We start from the raw sequence: 25,613 nt of genomic DNA, 5'->3' as shown, positions 1-25,613 counted from the left end.
CATTTTTGGAGTTGACTTGATTAGCCCAAATCTAACCCTTGTTAGTAAACAAAAAATAAGTTAATTAAACTTTTTAACATAACTTTTTTTAATGTGATATAGTAAAATAATCCAAACTCAGTGAATTGATTGGCAGTTGGTTAGTCACAAAAAAGGGGATACAGAATACCAAAATAGAACAAGCCACATATCATGCAGTCACATCTGCTGCACCATGCCAAAAAAACAAGTTTCCTAGCTAAACCTTAATCAACAAACTTCCCCCAAAGCAGGCATAGGAGCCATTGATTCTGTGTTCCTACTATATTTTCTTTTCTTTATTAAGTAAAGATATAAACATTATATGTTATTTACATAGCTTATCGAAAAAAAAAATAGGTTCTTTACATAAAAACAAGGTTATGTCTAGTAACTGACTTAAGTTGCAAACAACAGACAAGTTCAAAATTTGATACTCTAGTTACTTTTATGGAAACAATAGCAACTTTCTATTTTCCATTGCTGAAAACAAGCTGAATGAATATTCATCTTTTGAATCCAGAGAGCAAAAATAATTAATCGGTATTAAGAGGAAGATTGATTGTGTGTCAAGCTGTGCTCATCTAGCCAAGATATGATGTCACCAAAAACTTGAGTTATTATTTCATCAGGCTCACCCTCAAGAAGTGCATGATAGGCATCCTTGTAAAGCTGAAGCTTCTTGTCTGAACAGCTTGCATTCTCATACAAGGCTTTGCTCACTGATGGATCAGTCACAGTGTCAGCTTCCCCGTGAAGGATGAATATTGGTAGAGAAACCTGTAATCACAACCATTGCATGTGAAAATGAATAAATTTTATTTCACTGACAGTATATAGTCCTGAGTAAAAATGTGAAATTTTAGATTTAAACAGTAGTAGTTCTTAAAAAGAACAATCTATCAAACCCAAAAGCACGGGAAATTATTACATGGTCCAAAAACCACTATAGTCCCGACCAATCTTCACATGACATGACATGTAACCTAGTGTTACTTGTAAATTGAAAATTTTGATTATATATCACATGAAAATTGGTTAAGACCATGAACATGTAGTGGTTCTGATCCATGTATTATTTTCTCCTAAAGCAATTTTTCTACTGAGTCTATGACCATCTATAAAAATTCCAAGATATACTACCATGCAGAAAATGACACCATTTTTAGGGTTATTAGCTATAGGGTATGGACAAGGTAAAGTAACTTAGTAAGCTTTTCACATTTGAGGATAGAAGCATCAGCCACATTAATACAATGATACATGTAAAGAACTAAAGTTAGCTCATTTAGTGAGATAAATTATTCAAAGTAGATTGATGTGTTGTAAGAAGCATGCAAATATATTTATTGCCTTCTTAACTGTGAATTTAGATCAATTTAAGCATATTATAAATAAGAGACGAAGATCAATAGAAATGCCTATATAAGCAGCAGAGTCGTGTCTTGGGAAGCCAGAGCAAAAATGCAGTCTTAAAAAGGACCACTGTTCACTATTTCTACAGAAATGATTCTTAAACACTTGAAAATTTAAAGGGTCTTCTCTAGACACCTTTTTAGGGTTTTGTAGCTCTTTGTTTTAGAATTGATATATATATATATATATATATATATATATATATATATATATATATATGTGCACTAGTTTCAACTATTGAACTAGTTTTAGATGAAATACATACTAGCATCTTTGCCACATAAACTTATGACCTTTTTAAACCTATAACTTTTACCAAAATTTTCACCAACTCCAACCACCTAGTTTAGATAAGCCAGAAGATCAAAATATACTTCTTTCAATCGCTGTTCTATTTCTTCGGTAGTTTTAAGCATTTCTACAGCACTCTTCAAACGTGGTTTATCCTTGTAAGCAACAACATTGTAAGCAGTCTGCAAAATCATTAAAAAAGAGTCAATCTCTTAGTAACAACACACAGATTACCAAAAAGAAATGCATGAAAAGAATTGGGAAAAAATGGAGTCACACACAAGGAAAGATGGATCTTTGGATTTCTATTAGCAGACCAAAAGTAACATGTCGTTGGACTACATTACAAAATACAAACCTGTTCCCTCTTCTTCAAATCTCTGAATGCTGCTTCTGCTAAATCCTTGTTTGGAACTAACTTATGCTTCGGTAAAACATTGGCTAAACCAATCAGGATATGAGTGAGGAATTTTGGTGGAACCATGTCATCTGCAATCTACACAGATTTTTAGGTCAAAGGGAGATCAAAGCAAAGACCACCAGAACTCCAAACATGATTGTGTTTCAAGAATAATACTTTACACATAGGCGCAACAAGAATGGCACCATCCCATGCCTTAGGCTGTTTCAGGTGTATCTTTAATGCAACAGCTCCACCCATGGACTGTCCAAATAGGAAGCTGGGAAGAGAATGGAACTCTGGATTTTCTGCCACATAAACCAAATCTTTTGGATGAATACAACACTATCAATATGTAAGTAATTAGAAGATGTGAGGGATAGAGATCATCATAGGCTAACGCCAAGTAGTTTCAGACAGATGCAATAACAGAAAGAATCATATTGATTGATTAAAAGATGATGATGATGATTGAGATACAATGGTGTTCAATTTATAGATAACTGATTAACCATTTACTCTCTTAATACGATACTCCTTAATAATAAAATTTTTAACTTGTTTCCAATGCAAAATGAAAATAGATGTAACGTTTACAATTTTGTAAAGAATGTTTCAATATGTTTCCATGTTTTTAAAGCCACAGTTCTATTTTCCAGGCAAGGAAGAACATTAAGCAAACACTAACAATGTATTGAATCTCATGATGACTGAGAATTTCAAGGGGATGATGGGAGTATATAAATACCTTTGATTTTTGAGTAATGCTCAATGACATCATCAACAAGTCCATCAAAACTATGAATATAGCAATGGAGTCCTTCTGAGAGACCAAATCCTGGATAATCCATGGCAAAAACTGCATATCCAGATGATGCCAGCTTTCTAGCAATTCCTGAAAATAATTTCATAGAAACTGTTGAGTCGCTAATCCTCTAGGTAACTGAAGTTAGTTACTTAAAGCTACCAGTTCTTAGTACCAGCTACATGCCTTCAAAGAAAAAGGAGCAAGTGTCTCCATAACCATGACAGTAAAACACTGCTGCTTTTGGCTTAGATGCACTCGGAAGCCAACTTTTGCAGAAGATTTCTAGGCCCTTTGAGTTCTTCTCATATGACTGTTGTATAGCACACACATTAAGTTATATATCATCACATGTCAATAACAAAACAGGACAATGACAAGTTGTCATGGATGATATCAACTTGTTTGAGGTAAACTACTCAAAAGAAACATGAATTGCATGAAACCGTTTTAGACTAAACTTCTTGCTTACCTCTTCCATTTTTATTCCATCACATGGAGTCTGCAAAACAGAGAAACATAAAAGAGTTGATATTAATATTTAAAGGAAATAAAATTTTGCTAACTTAAAGTGAAATAGCAAATCAGATAAAAACAATCACTATGGAAATGTCTATAAATTGATGGATTTGAAACAACATGGAGAAAATAACTGTACAAATCTCATTGCATATGGTAGTCTGGATAGTCTGTGATGCAAATTGAGTTAGAAAGAATGAACAGGCCACAATACTAGAGTCCAAAAACAAAACAAAAAAAATAAAAAACAAGGAACCCAATATGTTTAAGGAATAATTAGTACTCAATCAAATTTACTCAACAATCTTAATTATCTTGAATCCCTACAGATTTTTCAGCAGTCTAGAAAATAAAATAGAAATTCTACAATACGCCTTTTTGAAATGTCTCTCTATAATACTTTATTGGATCGTGTTTCAAATTTGGAATAAACCATCAATTTCATCCTTGAAGTATTACTCTCTCTCTTAAATAGTTCTTAAAGTAGAAAAAATTATATAGTAATCCCTCAAATATTAAAATTCACACAACATAGTCTCTTAAGTACTGAAAAATCTTTCAAATTAGTCTCTCAACGTTAGTATAATATATTAACTTAGAGACTAAACTAAGAGATATTCAATAATTTAGGCTTGAGGGACCAAATTGATACTTTATTCTTCAAAATTGCATTCTGAATTGGAGCAATTCTTGAGCAAGTACAGTGCCCACAACCAAACAAAAACTTGGAAAATATTAGGATAACTTCAGCGTTGCATTCACTGCTCTCCTGTAAAAGCTGCACCGGTTATTATTTTAATACATCTTAAAACTTTGATTAATTGTGTATATAAGAACTATATTATGCAAGAATTACTCTAGAAAAAGACTGTTTTCCCCTAAATTATTGAATAACTGAACATGGTCAAATAATAATAAGCAAAAAAGTGTTTGAAAGAGTACCTATAACCTACCTAACATTTTTACTCTTGTATTATTATAGTTGTATTGATGGCTGACCCCTTTGCATTTAAGAAGTTGCAACTCAGCTACATTTAATAGCTACAACAGAAACCCCCCCTCCCCCCTGAATTAGACTTCGAGTGTTTATCTCACTAATCTGCCTCAATTTAAAGTTAATTTTGTTGAATTTGAGTTTCAACACATTTTCATTCTATTAACTCAACCTGGTTCAAAGTTAATTTTAACATGTTCAAATTAAAAGATTAGACCAAGGAGTCTAATTGCAAAGTGTGGGAGTATTGTAAACTCCTTAATATCATGTTTAATTCTTACGGATAAAAAAAATTAAAAGATTAGACTCATGTATTTTGAAGAATAGTTCACCTCACATTTAATACCTATAAGAGCGAACATACCAACCCCCCTAAAAATCCCCTTTGGCTTTACCAAAAAAGAGATAAACACAGAACACATTCTCTCCCTCTTTCCAACAGATTTGCCATTGCCAACAAGAAATCTCAAAGTCAATGTTCCAAATCCACGTAGCCATGTTGAACCGGTCTCAACAACCTATGTACTTTACCAATTAATATACCCTCAGCATTAAAGAAAGAAAAACAAAAAAAAGGCGAAAAACCAAATCTTCCTTGCAACATATCAATTGGATGCAGTCCCCCCCCCCCCCCCCCCCAGAATCAAAAAGCCAATAAAAACTTGCAAGACAGAATCAATCAAATTACAAAAAAAAAAAGATTAATTTCATCAATTCCACAAACAACACCAAAAGAAAAGAAACAAAACCAAAGACAAACCAAACCAAATCAAACCTTAAACAATATATGATCAATTCCAAGCTGAATATTCTTGAAGGCCTCACGTGCACGCCTTCTAGCACCAACTTCATCCATGTTAGCTTTCAAAATCTTCTTCAATTCTCTATCAACACCAGGTATCCCCATTATTGGCACCTTTATCACCTCTGTCCTATTACTCCTCTTCTTTTGGACACAAAATGCTGCTCTGAATTCTGCACCACCCCAAACACTTCGATTCAATTCTGATCTAATTTAATGTAATCTAAAGACCCAGAAACAGAATCATAGGAAACAGACTCTGACACACACACCCATTAAAAAAAACAGATATATATATATTAAAAAAAAAAATCGGTAATGGGAATAGAAAATTAAAAAGATTACTTTTTTTCACTTGTACTAGTTTTTATTCAAATAACTACCAACCATTCAAAGGGTAGCACCAGTAAAGCTTTGTGGGTCTTTGAGTCAATATGGATTTAATCATTATTTAATTGGAAACTGCATGAATGGGATCCGCAAAATAAGGAGAATATCTGACTCGGGAAAAAGGATAAGGATAAGTGGTGAAGAAATTAAAAGCTAATTAATAAGCAGCTAAATATTAAAAAAAAGTAAAAAATGAGAATAAAATATATTTTTTTATTTTCTTAATATGAAAGTTGATTGTGGAAGGTGGAATTTGACTAAGGTTAGAAAAATCTTGATTAAAAAATTTAAGAAGATAAGGAAAGAGAGAAGAAAAGTAGTTTTTGACTAAGGTGTTTTTGTTTTCTTAGTATGGAAGGAAGAAATATTGTGGGTTTGTTTGTTTATATGATTTTGAATTGAATACGTGTTGTTAAGGTTGGGATGAGATTGTCTCAATAGAGCAATAATTTGGATGATAGATTTCCAATTAAATACGAGTATACGAAAAAATATTTAATTAAAAAATTAATCTACTTATAGCATTTGTAAATATTTTTGGTTATTATTCAATGTATTTTATATTAAATATTTTCTTAAATTATTAGAACAAATATTAAGAGGATGTTATGAGAAGGATATAGTATTATTTTTAATTTATAGATGTATTTTACTTTTCCATAGAAATTAGCTAATGTATTTTTCATTGAATATTTTCCTAAATTATTAGAACAAATATTAAGAGAATATTATGAGAAGGATATAGTATCATTTTAATTTAAAGATATATTTTACTTTTCAATACAAATTAATTTTTTAATGGTTGAGTTTGATTTCCACAAATAAAAAATAGAGAATTTTAAAATAATAACTAGGGATTACTCAGAAATGACTAGTGATAGATTTAAGAACCAGTATTTTAGTTTATCTAATGCATAAGACAAATATTTATTTTATATAATTAAATATTATAATAAATAAATATATAAATATTATAAATTTATAAATTTATTAAAATTTTAAATATTATAATAAATAAATACTTTTAACATATAAATTATATTTATATTTATAATAAATAAATTGTATTATGATACACGATTTTTTTAGTTACCAATATTTTTTTAAAAATTATTGAAAATAAATTTAGAGATAAAAATAGAAATGATATGTTGAAAGAGATATGCGATTAAGAGTAATCAATACATTGCTTAAGGAGACTAATCTTATTTATAAATTTATTTTTGATACTTTGAATTCATTTATATTTGAATCAACAACTTGTTAGTTAATAAAAGAAGATTATTTTAAAATTATTGAGAAAAATAATTTAGACTAATTGTTAAATCAAATTATATTTTAAATTAAAATTAACAACTATTTAAAGAGACACACTTTGAATATATTTTGAGAAATTTGTAGTTTTTTACAACAAATATCTTGAAAAAATGAGTAGATATAAATTAGCAAATATCATATTTAAAAATAATTATAATATTAAATTAAATACTTAATATATAAAATTAAGATAAGAGATATAGTTTAAGGAGAAAGAGAATAATTTCTAAAAATTAAAATCAGTCTCATTCAACGACAACTCATAAAAACATTCATACTTTAAAATGTCACTTTTTTGGTAGGTACTTAAAACTATGTCTCTTAAAAGCATTGTAATTTAGATTATAACTAGTTTGCGACCCTTGCGTACGCACGGGTTGTTTGTAAAAATTTTCACATGTATGTTTATTTGATTTGTAAAGTAGGAATAAAATGAAAACTAATCTGAAAATTAAAATAGATTAAAGATTGATAATATATTTACATAGTAGAAAAATTGTTTTAAAAAGTAAGAAATATAAACATGACCATCATAAAGTGAAGTAGCAGTTTAACATTCTAAATTTATTCAGTATCACTGTCATCCCAGTTTTTCCTGTGTCAAATGATAATTTCCCATATTTTATCACGCCTGTAATAGAAAGAGATCTCATCACTGTGAAAGAAATTGTTGTTGGAAAGGAATTCATACCATTGTTGTACTACATATCTGTGGCCAATTCCAATGTCAAGGAGGAGAACATTCCACTGTAGTGGAGGTCCAATTTTTCTAAGTATCATCATGTGTTGGCCGCAGGCATTAACATGTGTAATGTCACAATTTGGGAGTCTCTGTAATGCGAAAAAAAGTGTTATACATAAACAACAATTTGTATAAGGAACAAAGAACAGCTTTTGATGGTTACCAACAGTTGGGGTGCAGCAAGCATTGACTGGGTGATTTTAATTGTCCAAATATGTTCTCTTAAGATTAGTCATGGTCTTCTACAGGTCTGGTGTTCTAGTGAGGGAGAGAAATGAAGGTCGAATATGGATTTGTTGTTACAAGCCAAGAAGTTAATGGTGATAGATTCATAAATTGCTAAATCTTTCCTGAACTGGTTTAGTCTGTCAGCGAAGTATATTTTGCCGCGATGTTGTCTTAGTATGATTTGGTATGTTGTTCCATCATATCTGATATGGACAAAGTCAGGGTATTCTAGTGCCCATTGTTGGTGGCAAAATGAAGGCACCACTATGGTGTTCTGCAAAAAGACATAGTAACAAAAGAAAATGAAACTATAGCAATGAAAGAACAAAAAAAAGCAAAGAGTGGACATATAAGATTACCCTATCATTGTGGAATGGTGTTGTGAACTACATGATTAATGGTTTTTTGTTGATTTGATATTGAATATGCAGTTAGATAGCATGGAAAAAAAAGATAAAATATGGTAATGAAAGATAATATTTTAAAGTATGTGGACAATGACAACAACATAATAAAATCAATGAATGTATGGTGGCATGAAGTGTATTCTGTAATTAATGTTGAGAGTGATAGTCATGGTTAAGGTAGCAGGTTTTATAAAGTGTATTATGCAATTAAAGATTGAGAAGTGAAGTGGGATTGGGTTGGAATGCAGGTTTAAAAATCAGAATAGAAAAGTTATGGCAAAGGTTTGGTATTTTTTGGTTTGGGATAGGACAACAATCTTGAAATTTGATGCACTGTGTCTGTTATTCTCATATGATGATATAGAGTAGGAACAATTATGTTGTTGTCTAACAAAACTCATGGTAGCCAACTAATACGCTATCCTGTTATTCATAAAATGATGAAGTATTGTATCAATTTTTGCATACTATGATTAATTTATATATGGTTATATCAGTTCTTGAACATTAGTTATTAATAAATTGTAGAAAAATAATGGAATATGGATTTCATATTGGGCATTCTTGTAGGTGTATATTCTATCTAATTACTATTTGAATCAATTTTATAATACTACATTGCAGATTAATATCAATAAACAGAAAAGATAGGAAAAATAATTCCCTATTTGTTGTTTGGCAGTCAAAGGATGACAAGACTAAATTTTTAGTGCTTATTCATATGTTGTTCATTGTTTAATTCTAAACTCAAAGTTGATAATATCAATCGGTCAAAATGGATCGGTGCATGCATTGAAAAGATTATCTAATTAAAAAGTTTTGGTTTGATTTATAGAACAGAATAGCAAGAGAAAAAGAAAACCTAAGTATCTAGTGAAAAAAGAAAGGCACAACTTTGGGAATCTGGATGGTGAGTTTCATCACAGTACCATAGTTACAGTTAAAATTTAAACAAAACAAAGTCAAATATAGTTAACAGAATTTTAATATATATTCTAAATAATTTGAGACTTGCCTTGCTTAAAACAGATGATGAGTATGAGCTCATCGTTGTCTCGGTTGAAGTGGAGGATGAGTCTAAACTCATGGTCGCAGTGGTCTAAGTATTGCTTTTTTTTAAAAAAAACAGAGGAGAAATGGATGGTTGGAGAAGAAAAGTTGTTTGGAAAAGAACCGTGGGACTAATGCGGTGGTTGGTGAAAACATGTAGGTGGTGGCACATAAATGAAATTGGGAATTGTAGAGCGTTGAATGCTGGTTTAGAAGATTAGACGTGGAGAGTGATCTGAATCATCATGATATATCTCTGGTGTTGCAGTCATCAAGTGTTTTTTTTTGTTACTGAATGTCATAAATAATATTGATAAATATAAAAATGCAGGGGAAAAAATTTATCAGAAAAAATCATTGTAATTATGTATTTGGCAAAAGATATATTCAATACTAATGGTCTCAACAAAACAATTATACATGTTCTAAATATATACTTTCAGAAGATGATATTTTGTACAGTAGATGTAATGATAATAATTAATTAATAATAGTAATAATAATAATAATAATAATAATAATAATAATAATAATAATAAATTTAAAATCAAGCAAAATAGATGCAATTTATAAATTGAATTTAGCAGTATAAATTGCAATAGAAAGATTTTAATGTAGAAGATGATATTATGTACCTTATAATAGAATATTCGACGGTGGCTGATATGATCTTGTATTTAGCTACATATGAGAGCGTATTTTTAGTGATTGTTAAATAAAGTAGTATTAGGAATAAAAACTAAGAATTGTGTTAGAGGAGAAATTATATTAACCTTCCTAGATTATTGAAGACTTCTTTGAAAACTACATTGGTAGTAGAAGTCATATTTTTCTGGTCTTTATCATGGATCAAAATTTTTAAACCTTTCTTTGTTTTGACCCTTGATAATGAAACATATAATTGACCATGGCTAAAAACTGGTTTTGGAAAATAAAGTCCGACTGTGGACAATGACTGTCCCTGAGATTTGTTAATTGTCATTGCGTAAGACAACATAATTGGAAATTGTCTACTTAAAGGTTTAAAAGGCCATGGTGATTGTGAAGGGGACATGGACATTCTTGGGATGTAAACCATATGGCCTGAATATTTGCCAGAAATCATTTCAGCCGCAATTACATGCTTTGCCAGTCTTGTAGTTATTATTCTAGTGCCATTACACAGGCCTTGAGTTTGATCTAAGTTCCTTAAAAGCATTATAGGAGTTCCTATTTTAAGCTTGATACAATGATTTGGCAGACCAGATGTCATCAATGAATTAAGGAATTCAGTAGTTATTGTTTGAAAATGACAACTTTCATTGGTTTCTGATTTGTCTATAGAGTCAGAACTTAGGTATTCCATGTGCTCACCTATGATAATTTCTGTAGTTAGTATAGCAATTGTAAAGTTAAAGATCTCTCCAAAACAGAGGAAACATAAAAGTAGATAATAATATTAAAAAAATTGGTAATTAAGCACGGTTAATTTAGATAGATGTAATATGGATTGGATTAGTGATTCTATGATTACCTGGGATTAATGATAGTAAATAATCATTGACCTGTTCGACTGTTTCGTTGGTTAAAGCTAATATTGCCCTATTGTTGAAGTACTGACCATCGTTGTGATGGTGTGTTAAATCTAGGAATGTTGAGTTAACTATGGCAGGAATTGGATCATCATATTCAGTTATCAACAGGTCCTCAGGGATTTCAATTGTGGAATAGCCATCATTTTCATGTCCAATAATTTCATCTCCAATGTCAAGGATCCACTTAGCAAATGTGGTAGTTTCTAGTTCATTTGGTGATTATTCATTGTTCTGCAAACGCATGTTTTTTGTCAGTCTTAAGACCTTACAGGAATCCCATAAATAAGAGGAATTGATTGTTGTGTTGACAATGTCTGAGCGACTTCCCCTTGGAATGACAGGCAGTATTTGTCGGAAGTCTCCACCAAATACGATGACTTTACCTCCAAATATTTGATTTGAGCTGGGTTTAGTTTTAATTATATCTCTTAAACTTTGGTCAAGCGCTTCAAAACAAAATTTGTGAGCCATTGGTGCTTCATCCCAAATAATTAGGCTTATTTGATTTAGCAATTCAGCTAATTCACTTCCTTGATTGTTGTATGCTGAGTCTTCAAAAATGGGTACAGGTATTTTGAATTTTGAATGTGCAGTCCTGCCGATTGGTAACAATAGAGAAGCTATGCCACTGGAAGCAACTATAATAGCAATTTGATTGTTTGCTCTCAATGAAGTTGTCAATGTTCTCCATATGAAGGTTTTTCCTGTACCTCCAGATCCATATAGGAAAAACATGCCACCTTGATTTTTGTTGACGGCTTCAATGATTTGTTTATAAATTGATGTTTGTTCATCTATAAATATTTATTAGTTTATGTTAGATGCAAAAGAAGAACAATTTAAATTTAAATTTGAAAGGTATGGCACTTATCATGGATGAAAAAAGTTGCAGAAGTTCTAATCTGGTGTCATCCTTGTTGTAATTTAGTTCTGCTAATATCAGGCTATTGGCTAGATAGGACGTGCAATCAGCATCTTGAGGATATGGCATTGAAGGATAGTCTTTAAGTGATTTTTGATTTACGTGCAGTAGTTGTTCAATCTCCAGCAATGCCAAATTACTCAGATGATTATCATCGATGTGTAATTCTAACACATTAAACGTTATCAGTCAAATTATGATTATGGTTCCAAACTTGTATTTATTGTTGTATTTATTGTTGATTGTTATAATGATATGCAATGTCATCAGCTAGCCAATGCCATGTTTGGTTCCAAACTTCTTCAAGTTTATTAATGGCACCTATTAAAAGCATCAACACAAATAATTTCCTCAAATAATTAGTTGTGCCCCAGTCCTTTGCCTCTTTGATTGCTTCAATGAAGTCTCTGTCATCTTGTAAAAACCCCATGGCAAAGCATGCTTCTCTATATGTAGGGTATTGAATATTTGTAACAGTTCTAATATCCTCAAATGAAGTTGCTCATTTGCAGGCAGTAAGCATCATCCTCAAATAAAACAATTCTCCTATCGTTGGTGGGACCCATATAAGTCTTCCAATAGTGCATCCTTTCTTTCTAAGTTGCCATGATCTAGTCTTTTGATTATATACAAACTTTGAAACAAATTTTGAATAAGTCAGATTTCTTCCTTCTGAAAAACATTTGTTGGTGTTCATCCAAGCTAAAAATTTGGAATTTGAAATGATTGGCTTGGATAGGACATCATCAATATCATCATGGTCCTCATAAAGAACACTGTGTTGGCTTGGAAGATGGAAATATAATCTTTCAACAGCAGACTTCCTAGCATGTATTGGAAAACTAAAAATTCTCCAAGCAGCTTCACAAGGAGAAATACACCTGGCATAAACATTAATTTAGTAAAACAATAATGGGCACATTAATTACATATGTTCAATTAATGGTACCTATAGTCTATATATTCTTTAATCTCATCTTTTTGGTTGGTAGAATTCTGGATTTCATCATTGTCATCATAAAGCAAAACAGCAGTGACTCTGTCATACCCTTTGTTTATGTATTTGAATAAATATTTGATTGAAGTACTTTGATTGCAGCATTCAATATTGACATGCGCTTGGTATTTTTTCAGTAACTTTGGATTATAAGGTACGATGTGTCTATTATCAAGGATAACACCATTCTTTGAAATTGTACGACCATCATTTCTCCTACGATATATTGGATAACCATTTGGATCTAAAAGGGTGCGAGGTTGGAACATTTTCGGATAAAATCTGCTACACTTTCCTTCTTTCATACATAGAGATTCGGAGCGTATAATTCCACATGGGCCATGAACCATATGATTTTGCACCAATCTATAGAGTTCTAGGTCATCTTCCTTTGAAGGTATCTCTGCTAATATAATCTGGTCAATTTCGTCTGAAGTTGAATATTTATTGTCTGGGTGCAAAAACTGCAATAAATGGACATGAGGAGGTCCTCATTTTTGGAATTCTATTGTATGCATTTCTGTGATTGTTGAATTATAGCATTAGCAGGAAAATAATAACATATAAATATGTAATAATTATGTTATAGAATAAGCAAAAGTGAAAAGTAATAAATTGAATTGTAAGTTTAACACAAAAAGTTGTTATCAACTTACATGCCACTGCTTTTCCAAGTAGGTGATTCTTTATTAGGTCTGAAAGCATTTCTTCATATTTCAACTTGAAAACTCAAGAGATAATGTCTGGTCTATCTGCTGGTTTCAAATTCAATGGCACAAGTAATCTATGGATTTCTGGCCAATTTGGATTACATGTTAAAGTGATAAAAAGATTTGGGAAACCAACATGGCTGCATATCGCCATACCATCAAAGTATAGCTGATCCATGTAGCGGGGGCTGCCAACAAAGGTAGAAGGCAAAATTACTCTCTTGCCTTTATTTAAACCTTGACTTGTCCCAGCATCCAGTGAATTTTGTAAGCTACAATACTTGTCAACTCTAAGTTTCTTTTGGTTGTTCCTGATGTAGTTGAGTCTTTCCGATTCAACCATGGTATATGTTTCAACAATTAATTGTTGAAATAGTCTTCTAGAATGCAATAAAGTTTGAGCTTCATTTGGTCTACACTGAAGTCTATAAGCAAACCACTCTCTCATAGTGAGACAATTTCTCTTTTTTTTTTTTTGTTGTCTGGTGTTGCACGGTGAAGTATGTCAGGCCTATATCCATCTTCACCATAAGGGAAAAGCAGAGGGAATTGTAGGCCTAGATAGCTAGAGCGCAATTCATGTATTCTCTGTAACAGTCCATTTTGAGTCTCAAGAATAATATCTCTTCTTGAGTTAGGATTAAAATCACCTACAATAAGTGCAGCAACTTCTGAAACAGTTGAAACATTGTATGTCTGACCATCCTTTTCACAAGTAGATATCAATCTTAATCTGACATTATCGACATCACTATTTTCCAATCTATCTCTAGCCATCCTAAAACTTTTAGCATGCGCATTGTGTTTATCCAACATTTCAACTAAACTTGAAACAATTTGCGGTTGAATTCCATCGTGCTGGCTGAAAAAAGTAATCTTAGAACTAATATGTAACTGAAACAATATCTGTCATGAATGTATGATTTTTATAATTATAGAAATGAAAAAATCAGTACCTGATGGCATTAATTCTATTTTTAACTTCGTTGTCTATGTCAAAGATATATAATTGTGCAAATTTGGGTTCTTTTCCAGACATTGGTAATAAACTGCCTATGCGGTGACATGGTTGACCCTGAATTTTAATTGTAGGAGGTCCTCTTGAACAGTTAATTGATTTGTCTAGCTTAATACCAACAGAAGTAAATTCAAACATCATATTATATGTGCGCATATTTTGTTGATAATTTCTACCATCAGCTAAACTATGATCAAAGAGAAGTCAGTGCAGATATTGGGGTGGATTTTATAATAATGGAAGTTCAACTTTGTCATCTCCACAACATAAGATGAACCTCGAGCTTCTACTATTTTTATGCTTTGATGTTCTTTCATTATATCATATTTTTGCATTACAGTGTTTACACAAGATTAGTTAGTCACCAGGATCAGAATAGCCTGAAATTGTTTAATAACATACGGAAAGATGATGGTAACAATTGATAAGATGGATAAAAAAATGTGTCAACTGATATGGTTATGAATGATTCAGAATTATAATTCTCACCTTCAGTGTCAATTAGAGGGTCATTGGTAGAAGATTGGTAATGTTCATTTCCAGGCAAAAAATTTAAATCAGATGCTGCAGGGATTACAACTACATATGGTTATTAAATTTCAGGAATGAAAAAATGTTGAATAAAGGAGTTTATTTGCATGGCACCTTGTGTTGATTCAAAACTTAGATCTTCTGATGAATCAGTTTCAATTGCTTATAGATGAAGAAAAATCAAAGTTAAATGGAATCAATTAATCAAAAGCAATGTATTTTACATGCAAGATGGTTGGTATAGTTTCTTACTGTGATAATTCCTAGATTGTGAAGTAGACTCCATAATTGGCTGTGGAGGGGCCCGAGCCTGAGGTTGTCGTTTTTTTATCTAGGATATGTTTTCTGTTTATTCTGGCATTCGCTGAATTAGACTTGTCCTTGAATTAGTTTTTTTCCATGGTGTTAATGACAATTGTTGACTTGATCGAGTTATAAATTAATGAGAAAATGACGATTGAGATCAACTAAGAAATAGTCAAGTTAATGTGGAATGCATGCAAGACATTCGGAAAATAAGAGAAATGGACAGCTGAAGGCCAACAACTATAGTTCAACATTGACAGCTGGGAAAATCTGCATATAGGAATGATGACTCCTGCATGTAGAAGCATCGGTGGGTGAGACTGATGGGAAAGCTAATATGAAAGATGTAGTGGAATTTTTTTGTAATCACATCTATAGTATATACCATTCAGCTCGATGTATGTTTTATTTTCTTCGGATGATGCAGAACAAAACAGGGCACAAACAGCTTAAGGAAATGCCAAATCAAAATAGCTTTTCGTTGATTTAAGCAATTAAGAATGTGTTTATTGTTGAATTAGACTTATTTCTATATTGAAAATTTCCACGTTCTTAATGGCAATTGCTGTACTTTTCCAAGATAGAAATTAATTTTTTAAAATTAAACAAATTTTGAAAATAATAGAAATGCCTAGGTGAGGGGCTAAGTGTATGGTTCAACATTGACATGTGCGAAAGTTGGAGATACAGGAATGATAATAGTTGTATGTAGAGCCATGACTTGCTGACATTTGGACAAAATCTAATATCAAAGATCTTCTGTGTGCAAAAGTAGGGAGAATAAATTTTGGTGAACTACAAAAAAAATGTCGTTGCTTTATTTGACATTATGATAAAAAAAAAAGTGTATCATATTTATTGTGGTTTTATCGTATCATGTACCATTTCTCGAATGAGTGATAAATGCTATTTGTGTTAGACCGGGAAGTGCATCATATTTGCTTTTACAGATGATCGAGAATACAATTTAAATTGGATAATAGCAGCACATGAAATTAAGTTTGGGGGAAAAAACTTTTGGCTCCACAGTGCAAACACACAACAGGTTCTAGTGCTAAGTTAACACATATATAAACTTTTCAGCAAGAGATTATGGAGAACTGCAACCAAGAAGCTACCATATCATGGAAAAGATATTTTCTTTAAAGAAAAAAGGGTGTAATAATTGATTGTCCTTAATTAATTGGCTTAATTAATATCAGTTACGGTTATGCTGAAATAAACCATAGTCTGGTAATAATGATTTGGTAATCGGTTTGAGAACTGATTAAAAATATAATTCAAATTGGACAATCTTAACATAAAAGATATCTAAATAGCCAAAAGTTAATTCCTGTTTTCGCATTAGGAATCTATCAGACATGTACACCCTGACAAAATGTTAAACAGGGACAATACAACAAAAAAAAGTCAATGTTTCAACAATTGCACGACTTGCAAATAATAGAATCCATACAACGCGAAAAAAATGCATGTAGTTGCATTCATTCAATTTGATCTTGTCTTGCTAATTTGTTAGATGAAAGTTGGGCCGGTGAAATCTGAGAGGCTTTCGGTTCATCGTCACAATCATCAGATGTAAACCGTTTTGTAGGTTTCAATGGGAGACCCAGAAGTGGATCATGATCTGTTGTGTCAGACACAGATTGCTGCATAATACTTACACTAATCAATAAACTAAATTTGGAATTAGAGGCCGTGGAGTTTTTAAATAAGATTATGTCAGCACACATAAAATATGGAAAATGCTATCACAGTGTCAACTTACAGATTCGAGTTGGGAAGGATCATCGGAATCAAGAATAGGAGCATGAACATTGGAACATGCCTGTATAAGATATAAGTTCAGGATAACAGATATGAGAATAATGGGTGCAACATGCTTTAAAAACATTACCTCGGCATCAGGCAGCATGTCCACCACAACATTGATCAAATCTAAGTCATTCGAGTATCTAAGAACAACAACATTGTTAAACTTGGGTTGAACTTTGATTTTAAATGCAAGGACATAACCCAGCAACTTATCAAGAGCTAGAGGAGAAACATTCAAATCAATATCACCCTCCTTGACCAAAGAAAAAAAATTTGATAATTAATATCTATAATCAAATTCGATAGTAAACTAATAAAACATCATTCAAATGTTAAAAAGCATCGTATGATAATTTGGTTAGGTACTTCTATTTTCAGCTTGTTAACTTCATTAGCTGATTGTCCAATCAGCTCAATGCATTTACGGTCCCACATCAAAAATTTTGTGCTTTGTTCTTTGTGGGTGACCATCATTTCGACTCTATACCTGTCAATGTACATAAGAGTGTAAAAAAGAATGATAAATGAAGATGACAACAATGAAACATGAGTGCAATAACCTCAGCACAGGTTGGTCATTATGTTTGCCACATGCACATGTGAATGCGACTGTCTCAACATCAATTTTTCTGTAGCAATAACTGCAAGCTGGATAACACCATGAATGGTTATCCATAACAATTCTATTAATGGTGCTGACAGTAACACAAACAATTTCTTGGCAAAAAAAGATAGGCATCAGATTCCAAACCAACTGGTACAATCATTGAATAAATAGCAGGACTTTAATTACAGTTCATAGACTTTGATCACCAGGACTTTTCATTAGGTTTTCTATTAAATTGAGTTAACAGTTTAGATAAGTAACAGTTTTACCTTAGAAATGTTGTTAATGTCAGAGATTGTCTTTGCTTCAACTTTTGAAAGAAATTCATCTTTTGACGACAATTGGCTTGAACCTGAAACTTGGGAACTCCCCTGGTCACCAACTGTGAAAACTAACCGAACCTGAATGCCTAAATCAGAAAGGCTATAGACATAGAATAAACCAAAACTATTAGAAGAAATAATGCACACATGTAATTAAGAAAGTTTATAAATTCAGGACCAAGGTCATGACCAACAAACCTCTCCCTAAATTCTTGAATTTCTAAAACAACTTCATTGATCAATAATTTGGAGGCCCTCAACGAATTACTGACTGAGGGTGCATAAGATCCTGTATTTGTTTGTGACAAAAAAAAACGCATAAGATGTTATTTAATAAGCACAAGAATTCACTAATTTGACAACATGTTGTACCCTGGCCTTCTTTGATTCGTGCATGCGTCAATATAATAATGATGGGGAGATTGTTTTCAGACTGATTCAAGTAGTCTATTAACTGCAAGCAATAACTATCCCATAGAGTGCAAGACAGGATTTGGCCACTATGACAAATGAATGGTTCATGCATCAGCTTATAATGATCAAATATAGATAGCAATTGGACACCATACCAAACAAACAATAATAAGAGTAAGAGCATATAATAATTTTAAAAGACATAATTTGTCAAAAGGTCAATTGTACAATATGACCTCAAATCCTTGAGTTTGAAAACAACCAATGTATTCTTTGATCCCACATGATGATAGACTACCTCATCCACAACACCAATAATGTCTGAAGAAATTATAGAATAAAAAATGTCATCAAAAGAACTATAAATTTTGTGGACAAACTAATTCAACAAATTGTAACTGAACTTACCAACCAACAGTTTAGGTTCGAAGAGCCCAACAACGATATTGGTGAAATCAAAAAATTTATATTTCTTAAAGGGAAGATCCTCCAAATTGGATTGCCTGAGAACAGTAACTCCAGTAAAAACTAATTTATACTGGTAATCACAGATTCTAAATTGGCCGTCATTCTTCATGACTTTAAAATTATGCATTACGTAAGTACAATTTTCGATCAAATCAGCCTTCCAAGATTTTAACTGATCTTGTTTACAGACAACATGGATTGTAGCTCCCTGTAACAGACAAAGTATATAAGTAACTAGTTGAATGCTTAATAATGAACCCAAAAAAAAGACAAAGAAAACCATACATGAGAAACAGAGAAAACCAAACATGAGAATCAATTATGACCATTTCTGCTTGTTCAGATCTGTTTGGAGTCCCAACGAATCAAAGATCAGTAATTCTTACGACAAGTTTAAGTGCCTCTTTTGATCCATTAATAGACTTGATGTTATCAGGAGCACGTGCCATAATTCTGCCACAACAACATGACCGATAAACTTTGAATGGAAATGCAGGTGGGATAATCAAAGAAGGTGCAGCAAGGCAGCAAAGAAATGTGGTAACAATGAGAAACAAAGCAAAAACAAACATGCATAAGAATCAGGCAAGCTGCAGACACAAGTGCATAATAGACATGCAACTGTCAGCATGAGATGAAAAAAATATATCAGAAAGAAGTACAAAAGATAAAATGTAGAACCAAAGATACATAATAGGCAAAACACATTGGAACATAATTTTTAGCCTCATTCAAGTACTCTAAGAACTGCTACCAATAATTATCCTATAGGGTGCAGGACAGTATATAATAGACATGCATAGGAATCAGTCAACTTGGAGGCACAATTGCATAATAGACATGCAAGTATCAACATGACATAAAAAAAAATATAGAAACAAATAATGGTCAATGTATCACTTTATAATCAAAACACAGCCACAATTTGCCACAAACAAAGCCGAGCACTAACTGGCTCAAACACAATGATAGAAAAAATTCAACCATGCATTGACAAAAAGCAAAAAATCTCCAAAAAAACACCCATGGAAAAATTGGGAAAAAAACCTTAAGGCAAAGAAGCTCAACCAAACGTCAACGGGCTAAAAATTTAGACAGAAAAGAGGAAATTTAATTTCCAAAAATTTACAACCAAAAGGAAGACCAAAGCATTACCTTCACTCCCCACAACCAAAGAAAACAGTGCAGCAAATCAAGCTATAGAAAACAGGAAATTTATTTTATGAAAAGGTATAACCAAAAGCAAGACCAAAGATGAACGCAAGCATGCAGCAAAAGAAAGGGAAAAATAATAGAGAAGAACTGAAAAAATCAATGCTAGCTTAACTCCCCGCAACCAAAGAGAATACCGCGGCAAACCAAACTGCAAAAGAAACCGAAATGCACTCAAAACTTAGACAAAAAGCTGGGGATTTATTATCCAAAAACTTACAACCAAAAGAAAAACGAAACATGAACACAAGCATGCAACAAAAGAAATTGAACAACAAAGGAAAAGAACCTGGAAAAAGCAATGCTTCATTCACAAACCCAAAAATTGAAGAAGAAACAAAACAGCAAGGCAACGTAAGATATAGTGGAACAAATGGAAGTAGAAAGAAGACCAAACCAACACAGTAAAAGTGTCACATGATAGAAAACAAAAGCAATACAGCAAGCCAAGTGGCAGAAAACTAAACCCAAAGCTGGAAATAATTAATTGAAGCTATAAACATATAGTGTCATATATTAATCCACAGAGAAAGAAAAGGAAAGCATTGTTTGGCGAAAGGAAAATTGACAACAACAAACCCAATGAGGAACTTAAAAATTCAAACAGAAAGAACAGCAAGAAGGGGCAACAAAAGAGAGTAACAACAACAATTAAGAACGAAGAAACAAAACAAAATTGGTGATATTATTATTACAATAATGATCAATAACATTATTAGTATTATAATTATTATTATTATTATTATTATTATTATTATTATAAAAATCGGTTAAATTCTTTTGTGTACTGAGCAGAACATTATCTGGAGTGGTTAAAGACAATGATTGAAAAACTGAAGATATAATTATTGAAACTTTCAAAACGATGATGTTATTTATAGTGTTTATATCATACAATAATTTGAGATTTTAAATCAAACATATATATATATATATATATATATATATATATATATATATATATATATATATATATATATATATAATATTTGTGTTATTATTAGTATTATTATTATTGTTATTATTATTATAAGATGAATATTTTCCAAGTATGCTTTATTGTTATTAATAAATAAGATCAACGGGAGTCATATTTGTTTTGTCTTGGTAAGATTTTAATTTTGTTAGCTATGAATCATGTTTGCAGTCTAACTAATAGTGATATTTAGGATTGTCAGATTAAGCTCGGGAACATAATGTGAAATTTAAGAAGATCAATAGTAATACCGTATTTTTCCAACTATGTAGTTTGTATAATAGGATTAAGTTTTGAAACTTAAAAATTGTGTCATCTATTTTTTGTCCATGCATGCTTTTATTGTTAATAATAAATAACATGAATAAGATCAACAGGAGTCATATTTTTTTCATCTTGGCAAGATTATAATAATCATCCTACAGAGTGCAAGACATTATATAATATACATGCAAAAGAAAAAGCAAACATCTATAGGAATCAACCAACCTGTGGGCACAACTGTATAATAGACAAGTGTCAGCATTACACCAAAAAAATATAGAAGACAACACAACAAGCGAGGTGACAGAAGATTAAGCCCAAAGCTAGAGGGGTAAAATCACCAAAAAATCAGTAAAAATGCCACATGTTAAGCTCTCAGCCATGGGCATTTTAAGGTTTTCTACTGCCTTCTCTTTTATTATATATCTTGGATATAAAAATAAATAAATTGTAAATATAGAGAAAATTCTGCTCCTCTATTATAACTAGGTGGAACGGTTCCAAATCCACTTGTGTGGAAAGTTGTCCACCTATATGAAACATATAATAATGGTTGATCTTTTCTAGCAACGCTTCAGTGTAGAGAATTGGAAAGTGCCGTCACTATACATGAATTTGTTTAAATTAAAAAAAAAATCCTTATGATGATAGATAGAGTTTACTAGTATTTAAAAAAAATAAGAAATAGATAAAATTTATTTCTTTAAAAACAGAAAATTATCTATAAAAAACAGATTTTTTTTAGTTTTATTAAAAAAACATGCCTTCAGGAATTAGCCACGTGTCAAAACTCTACAAGTGATCATGGTTTGCTATAGGTGTGCTGTTGTAATTTACATTACATAGCATGAAAGTCCTAAGTCCCATAAGAACACTAATCAATGCCAAGTCGAGACTGTCCGCTGAACGAATATCCACTGTTATGTTGATGTTAATGTTGTTGAAAAAGCACACTTACTCTATACTCACTATTTTAATTTATTAATTTAAATTACTAGTAAAAAATAATTATATCAAGGAAGAAAATTTTAGAAATTATCTTTTAACAAAATATCTTAACTTTTTTATTTTTTACAATCTATTTTTTATATTTATTTTCTAAAAAAATTAATTTTTTTTCAAAAGATTAGCACTAGTTAAAATTTACTTTATATCACAGTATATATTATTTATTGTAAACAAAATATAATTTATGTATTCAAAAATATTTATTTATTATAAATAGTAATTATAATATAATTAATATATTCATAGTATTAATTAATTATAAATTTCAAGGGCTTAAATAAAAGGTTTTTTTTTTATCTTCTTACCTAAACTTTCTTTTTTTTATTTTGGTACTTGACAAATTTTTATTTTTAAAATAGGTGCTTGTTGTTATTGAATCCCCGTTAATCCCCAGCACCATCTCATCAAGTCCAATTCATTGAAAAATTGTTGACTCAATAGTCAAGTTATTCACGACAAATACTTTTAGAAAAATTGTCTAGTGCCAAAATGAAAAAGCAAAATAAAAGATTAGGTACCAAAATCAAAACACTATTATTAAATAGTTACCGAATAGTCATTTAAGCCTAAAATAAATATATAAGTTAATTATCTTTGTCATTGACCACACAAATTCTTCGATCTCTTCTTCCTTTTACTCTCATTGTCATTAACAATTGATTATAACTTTTTACTCTTGTGGTTTATGAAGGAGATATGTACATGTTAGATGCCCTCTACACAGAATATTGGGAAGAGAATTTTTATTCAAATTACATTGTTCTTTTGTTGTGACAAACCGACAATAAATTGTCATATTATATGCACCTTAACTCTCTCCCCGCCCCCAATTTAATGTTTTTCCTATGTTTTATTTGTTCATTCCAAATCAAGCAAATTTTTAAACTTTCTTATTTGTACTACTAACGATAGGGTCAATCCAATGGTAAGTAAGGCCTAAAGCAAATTAATTTTTTTTTTTAGATTTTAAAATGAGGTTTTGTGGGCTCACCAATAAAAAAAATGTTGGCATTGGTTTTTATAAATTAAAAAGGTCACATATGTTAGAAAAAAAAGTCTAATATATAGTTCTTTCACTCTTAGGTTTTGTGTAATTACACAAGTGAAAATACTCGGGTCTAAAAGTTAAATTTTAATTATTTTATCCTTAGGTCAGTCTTGCTAATGACATAAGCATATGATTCCCCCCTTAAGCACCTCCTAAGGTCAATTTCATATCTATACACCCACCATGACAACACTCTCCATGATGTTGCTCTTAACTCACTAGCTAAAAATGGATGCTTCAAACAGCTACCGCCAAGGCTTCCACCAAAATCTTTCAAGTGCCATTGGCGACAAGATAGTCGGAGAATCCTTGGGGGTTTAAGGAGTATCACATCGGAAAAAATGAAGAAGAAGGGAGTGAATAATTATGGTGCAATGATGATGATAATTAACCTTTAATTTTAGAGATAAATAACTTTTTGGTATGTATAAAATACCGGTGTTTTGGTTTTGGTACCTAAGCTTTATTTTTTTAAAAAAAAATTGGTACCTAGCAAATTTTAAGTTTTGAAAAAGTGAAAATGACTTGGCTATTGAGTTAACTATTTTTAAATGACTTGGACTTAATGATGCGATACTCTATTAATCACATTATTACAATGAATACATGTTTCAATAATAAAAATATGTGAGGTACCAAAATTAAAACACTTTACTTTTTAAGTATGGATGACCATTCCTCAATACACAATGGACACCCTAAGAAGAATGGGGAACCACTCCAGTCACCAAGGGATGCCGCCCAATATAAATTGAGGAAAGAATGTTACTCTTACTTTAAGTTCACATTAGGGCACCTTGTTAGGTAGTGACTAGTGTGAACAATTAATAAATTTATCATACATGATAATTTGTAATTGTATAATAATATAAAACCATTTTAACAATTAACATTATCAATATATAACCTTTTTCTTTCTCATTTTAAAATATACGTCTATATACCTATGTGGTGATAATATAACACAAAAATAATTAAAGATAACTCCAAAAACTAAAGAAAAATATAAAGTTAAATTAAATGGTATAGAAAGAAAGGCATTCAACTTGGGTAACCACATGCTTCTTCTTTTTATGGCATTTTCTTTTTGCACTTCTTTATTAGCTTTTACACTTCTCATTTTAAGTGTGTGGACAAAATTACCCTTAATGTGTCTCAACACTCCCTTCCCCCAAATATCTCACCCCCACGACTACCAATGACTCATTTCCCTCAATCAGAAAATCTCACACAACAACAATTATAGCAGTGTCATTCACCCCAATCATGTGACATCACCAAAGTCGTTTGTGGCCTTAGCCTTTAGGCGCAACGCTAACTAAGTGGTTTGTGGCCTCACCCTCTCGGCAGGACACCCACAAAGGTAAGTGATGGTTGTTTATTTTGGTTAAAAATGCTTTGGTTTGTTGTGGTGTTGGGTTCTGATGTGTGTGTTTTGGAACATATTTTTGTATTTTCAAGTATATTATGGAATACTAGTCCGTAATACACTTGTAAATCCATAAAATGTTCTATGAAATACCTATTTTATAATACATGTTTTTTTATTTTTTTATTTTGGGAATAGGTATTTCGAAACACATTCTAAATTTACAAGTGTATCACGTAATAGGTATTTCATCATAAATTTGTAAATCTCAAAATGTCTTGTAAAATACGTATTTTGGAATAATATTTTTGATTTTTTTTTTCTTTTAAAATAGATGTTTTGGAATACATTTCTGAATTACAAGTGTATTGTAGAATGACTATTTCATTTAAAGACTTGTAAATCATGAAACATGTTTTAGAATACTTATTCCAGAGCAATCTTTTTTAATTTTTTTTTCAAATGTTTCAAAATATATTTTTAGATTGGATGTGTATTATAGAATATCCATTCTAGAAAGTTATAATATAGAAATGGTAGTTTAGGAATATTAAAAAAAATTGAAAAGTGCACCAAGGTAGGGAAGTGCAGTAGATGTCTCTTTTCAATGAAAAAAAAAATGCTAACTTATGGGCCAGGCTCAGATATTACCGAGAGTGGATCCACAAGGCC

General features: G+C 31.3%; 2 protein-coding genes across 5 annotated transcripts; both read right to left on the bottom strand.

Moving 5' to 3' along the window:
• Positions 1–288: 288 nt before the first annotated feature.
• Positions 289–5,765, bottom strand: LOC114400656 (caffeoylshikimate esterase-like). Of its 4 annotated transcripts, none has more exons than XM_028363216.1 (9): positions 5,633–5,765; positions 5,219–5,418; positions 3,403–3,432; positions 3,117–3,243; positions 2,874–3,020; positions 2,303–2,433; positions 2,084–2,221; positions 1,751–1,907; positions 289–798 (listed from the first exon to the last, which is right to left on the bottom strand). In XM_028363216.1, exons 1-8 carry the CDS (start codon positions 5,691–5,693, stop codon positions 1,776–1,778), a joined length of 966 nt encoding a protein of 321 aa, XP_028219017.1. In that variant the 5' UTR covers positions 5,694–5,765; the 3' UTR covers positions 289–798; positions 1,751–1,775. The 4 variants fall into 4 exon arrangements, with proteins under 4 accessions (XP_028219017.1, XP_028219015.1, XP_028219016.1 ...); XM_028363214.1 differs by having other exon boundaries at positions 1,809–1,907; XM_028363215.1 differs by having other exon boundaries at positions 1,809–1,907; positions 5,591–5,699.
• Positions 5,766–10,142: 4,377 nt separating this feature from the next.
• On the bottom strand, positions 10,143–13,925 carry LOC114398551 (ATP-dependent DNA helicase PIF1-like). Its single transcript, XM_028360735.1, has 3 exons — positions 13,739–13,925; positions 10,893–11,156; positions 10,143–10,732 (listed from the first exon to the last, which is right to left on the bottom strand). The coding sequence occupies exons 1-3, from the start codon at positions 13,923–13,925 to the stop codon at positions 10,143–10,145; spliced, it is 1,041 nt and encodes a 346-aa protein (XP_028216536.1).
• Positions 13,926–25,613: the final 11,688 nt, after the last annotated feature.

This window comes from Glycine soja, chromosome 19 (genome assembly GCF_004193775.1).
Source record: "Glycine soja cultivar W05 chromosome 19, ASM419377v2, whole genome shotgun sequence".
In the NCBI taxonomy this organism is placed as follows: Eukaryota; Viridiplantae; Streptophyta; class Magnoliopsida; order Fabales; family Fabaceae; genus Glycine; species Glycine soja.
The sequence above is the reverse complement of the archived record's forward strand: the minus strand, read 5'-3'. Positions and strand labels throughout refer to the sequence as shown.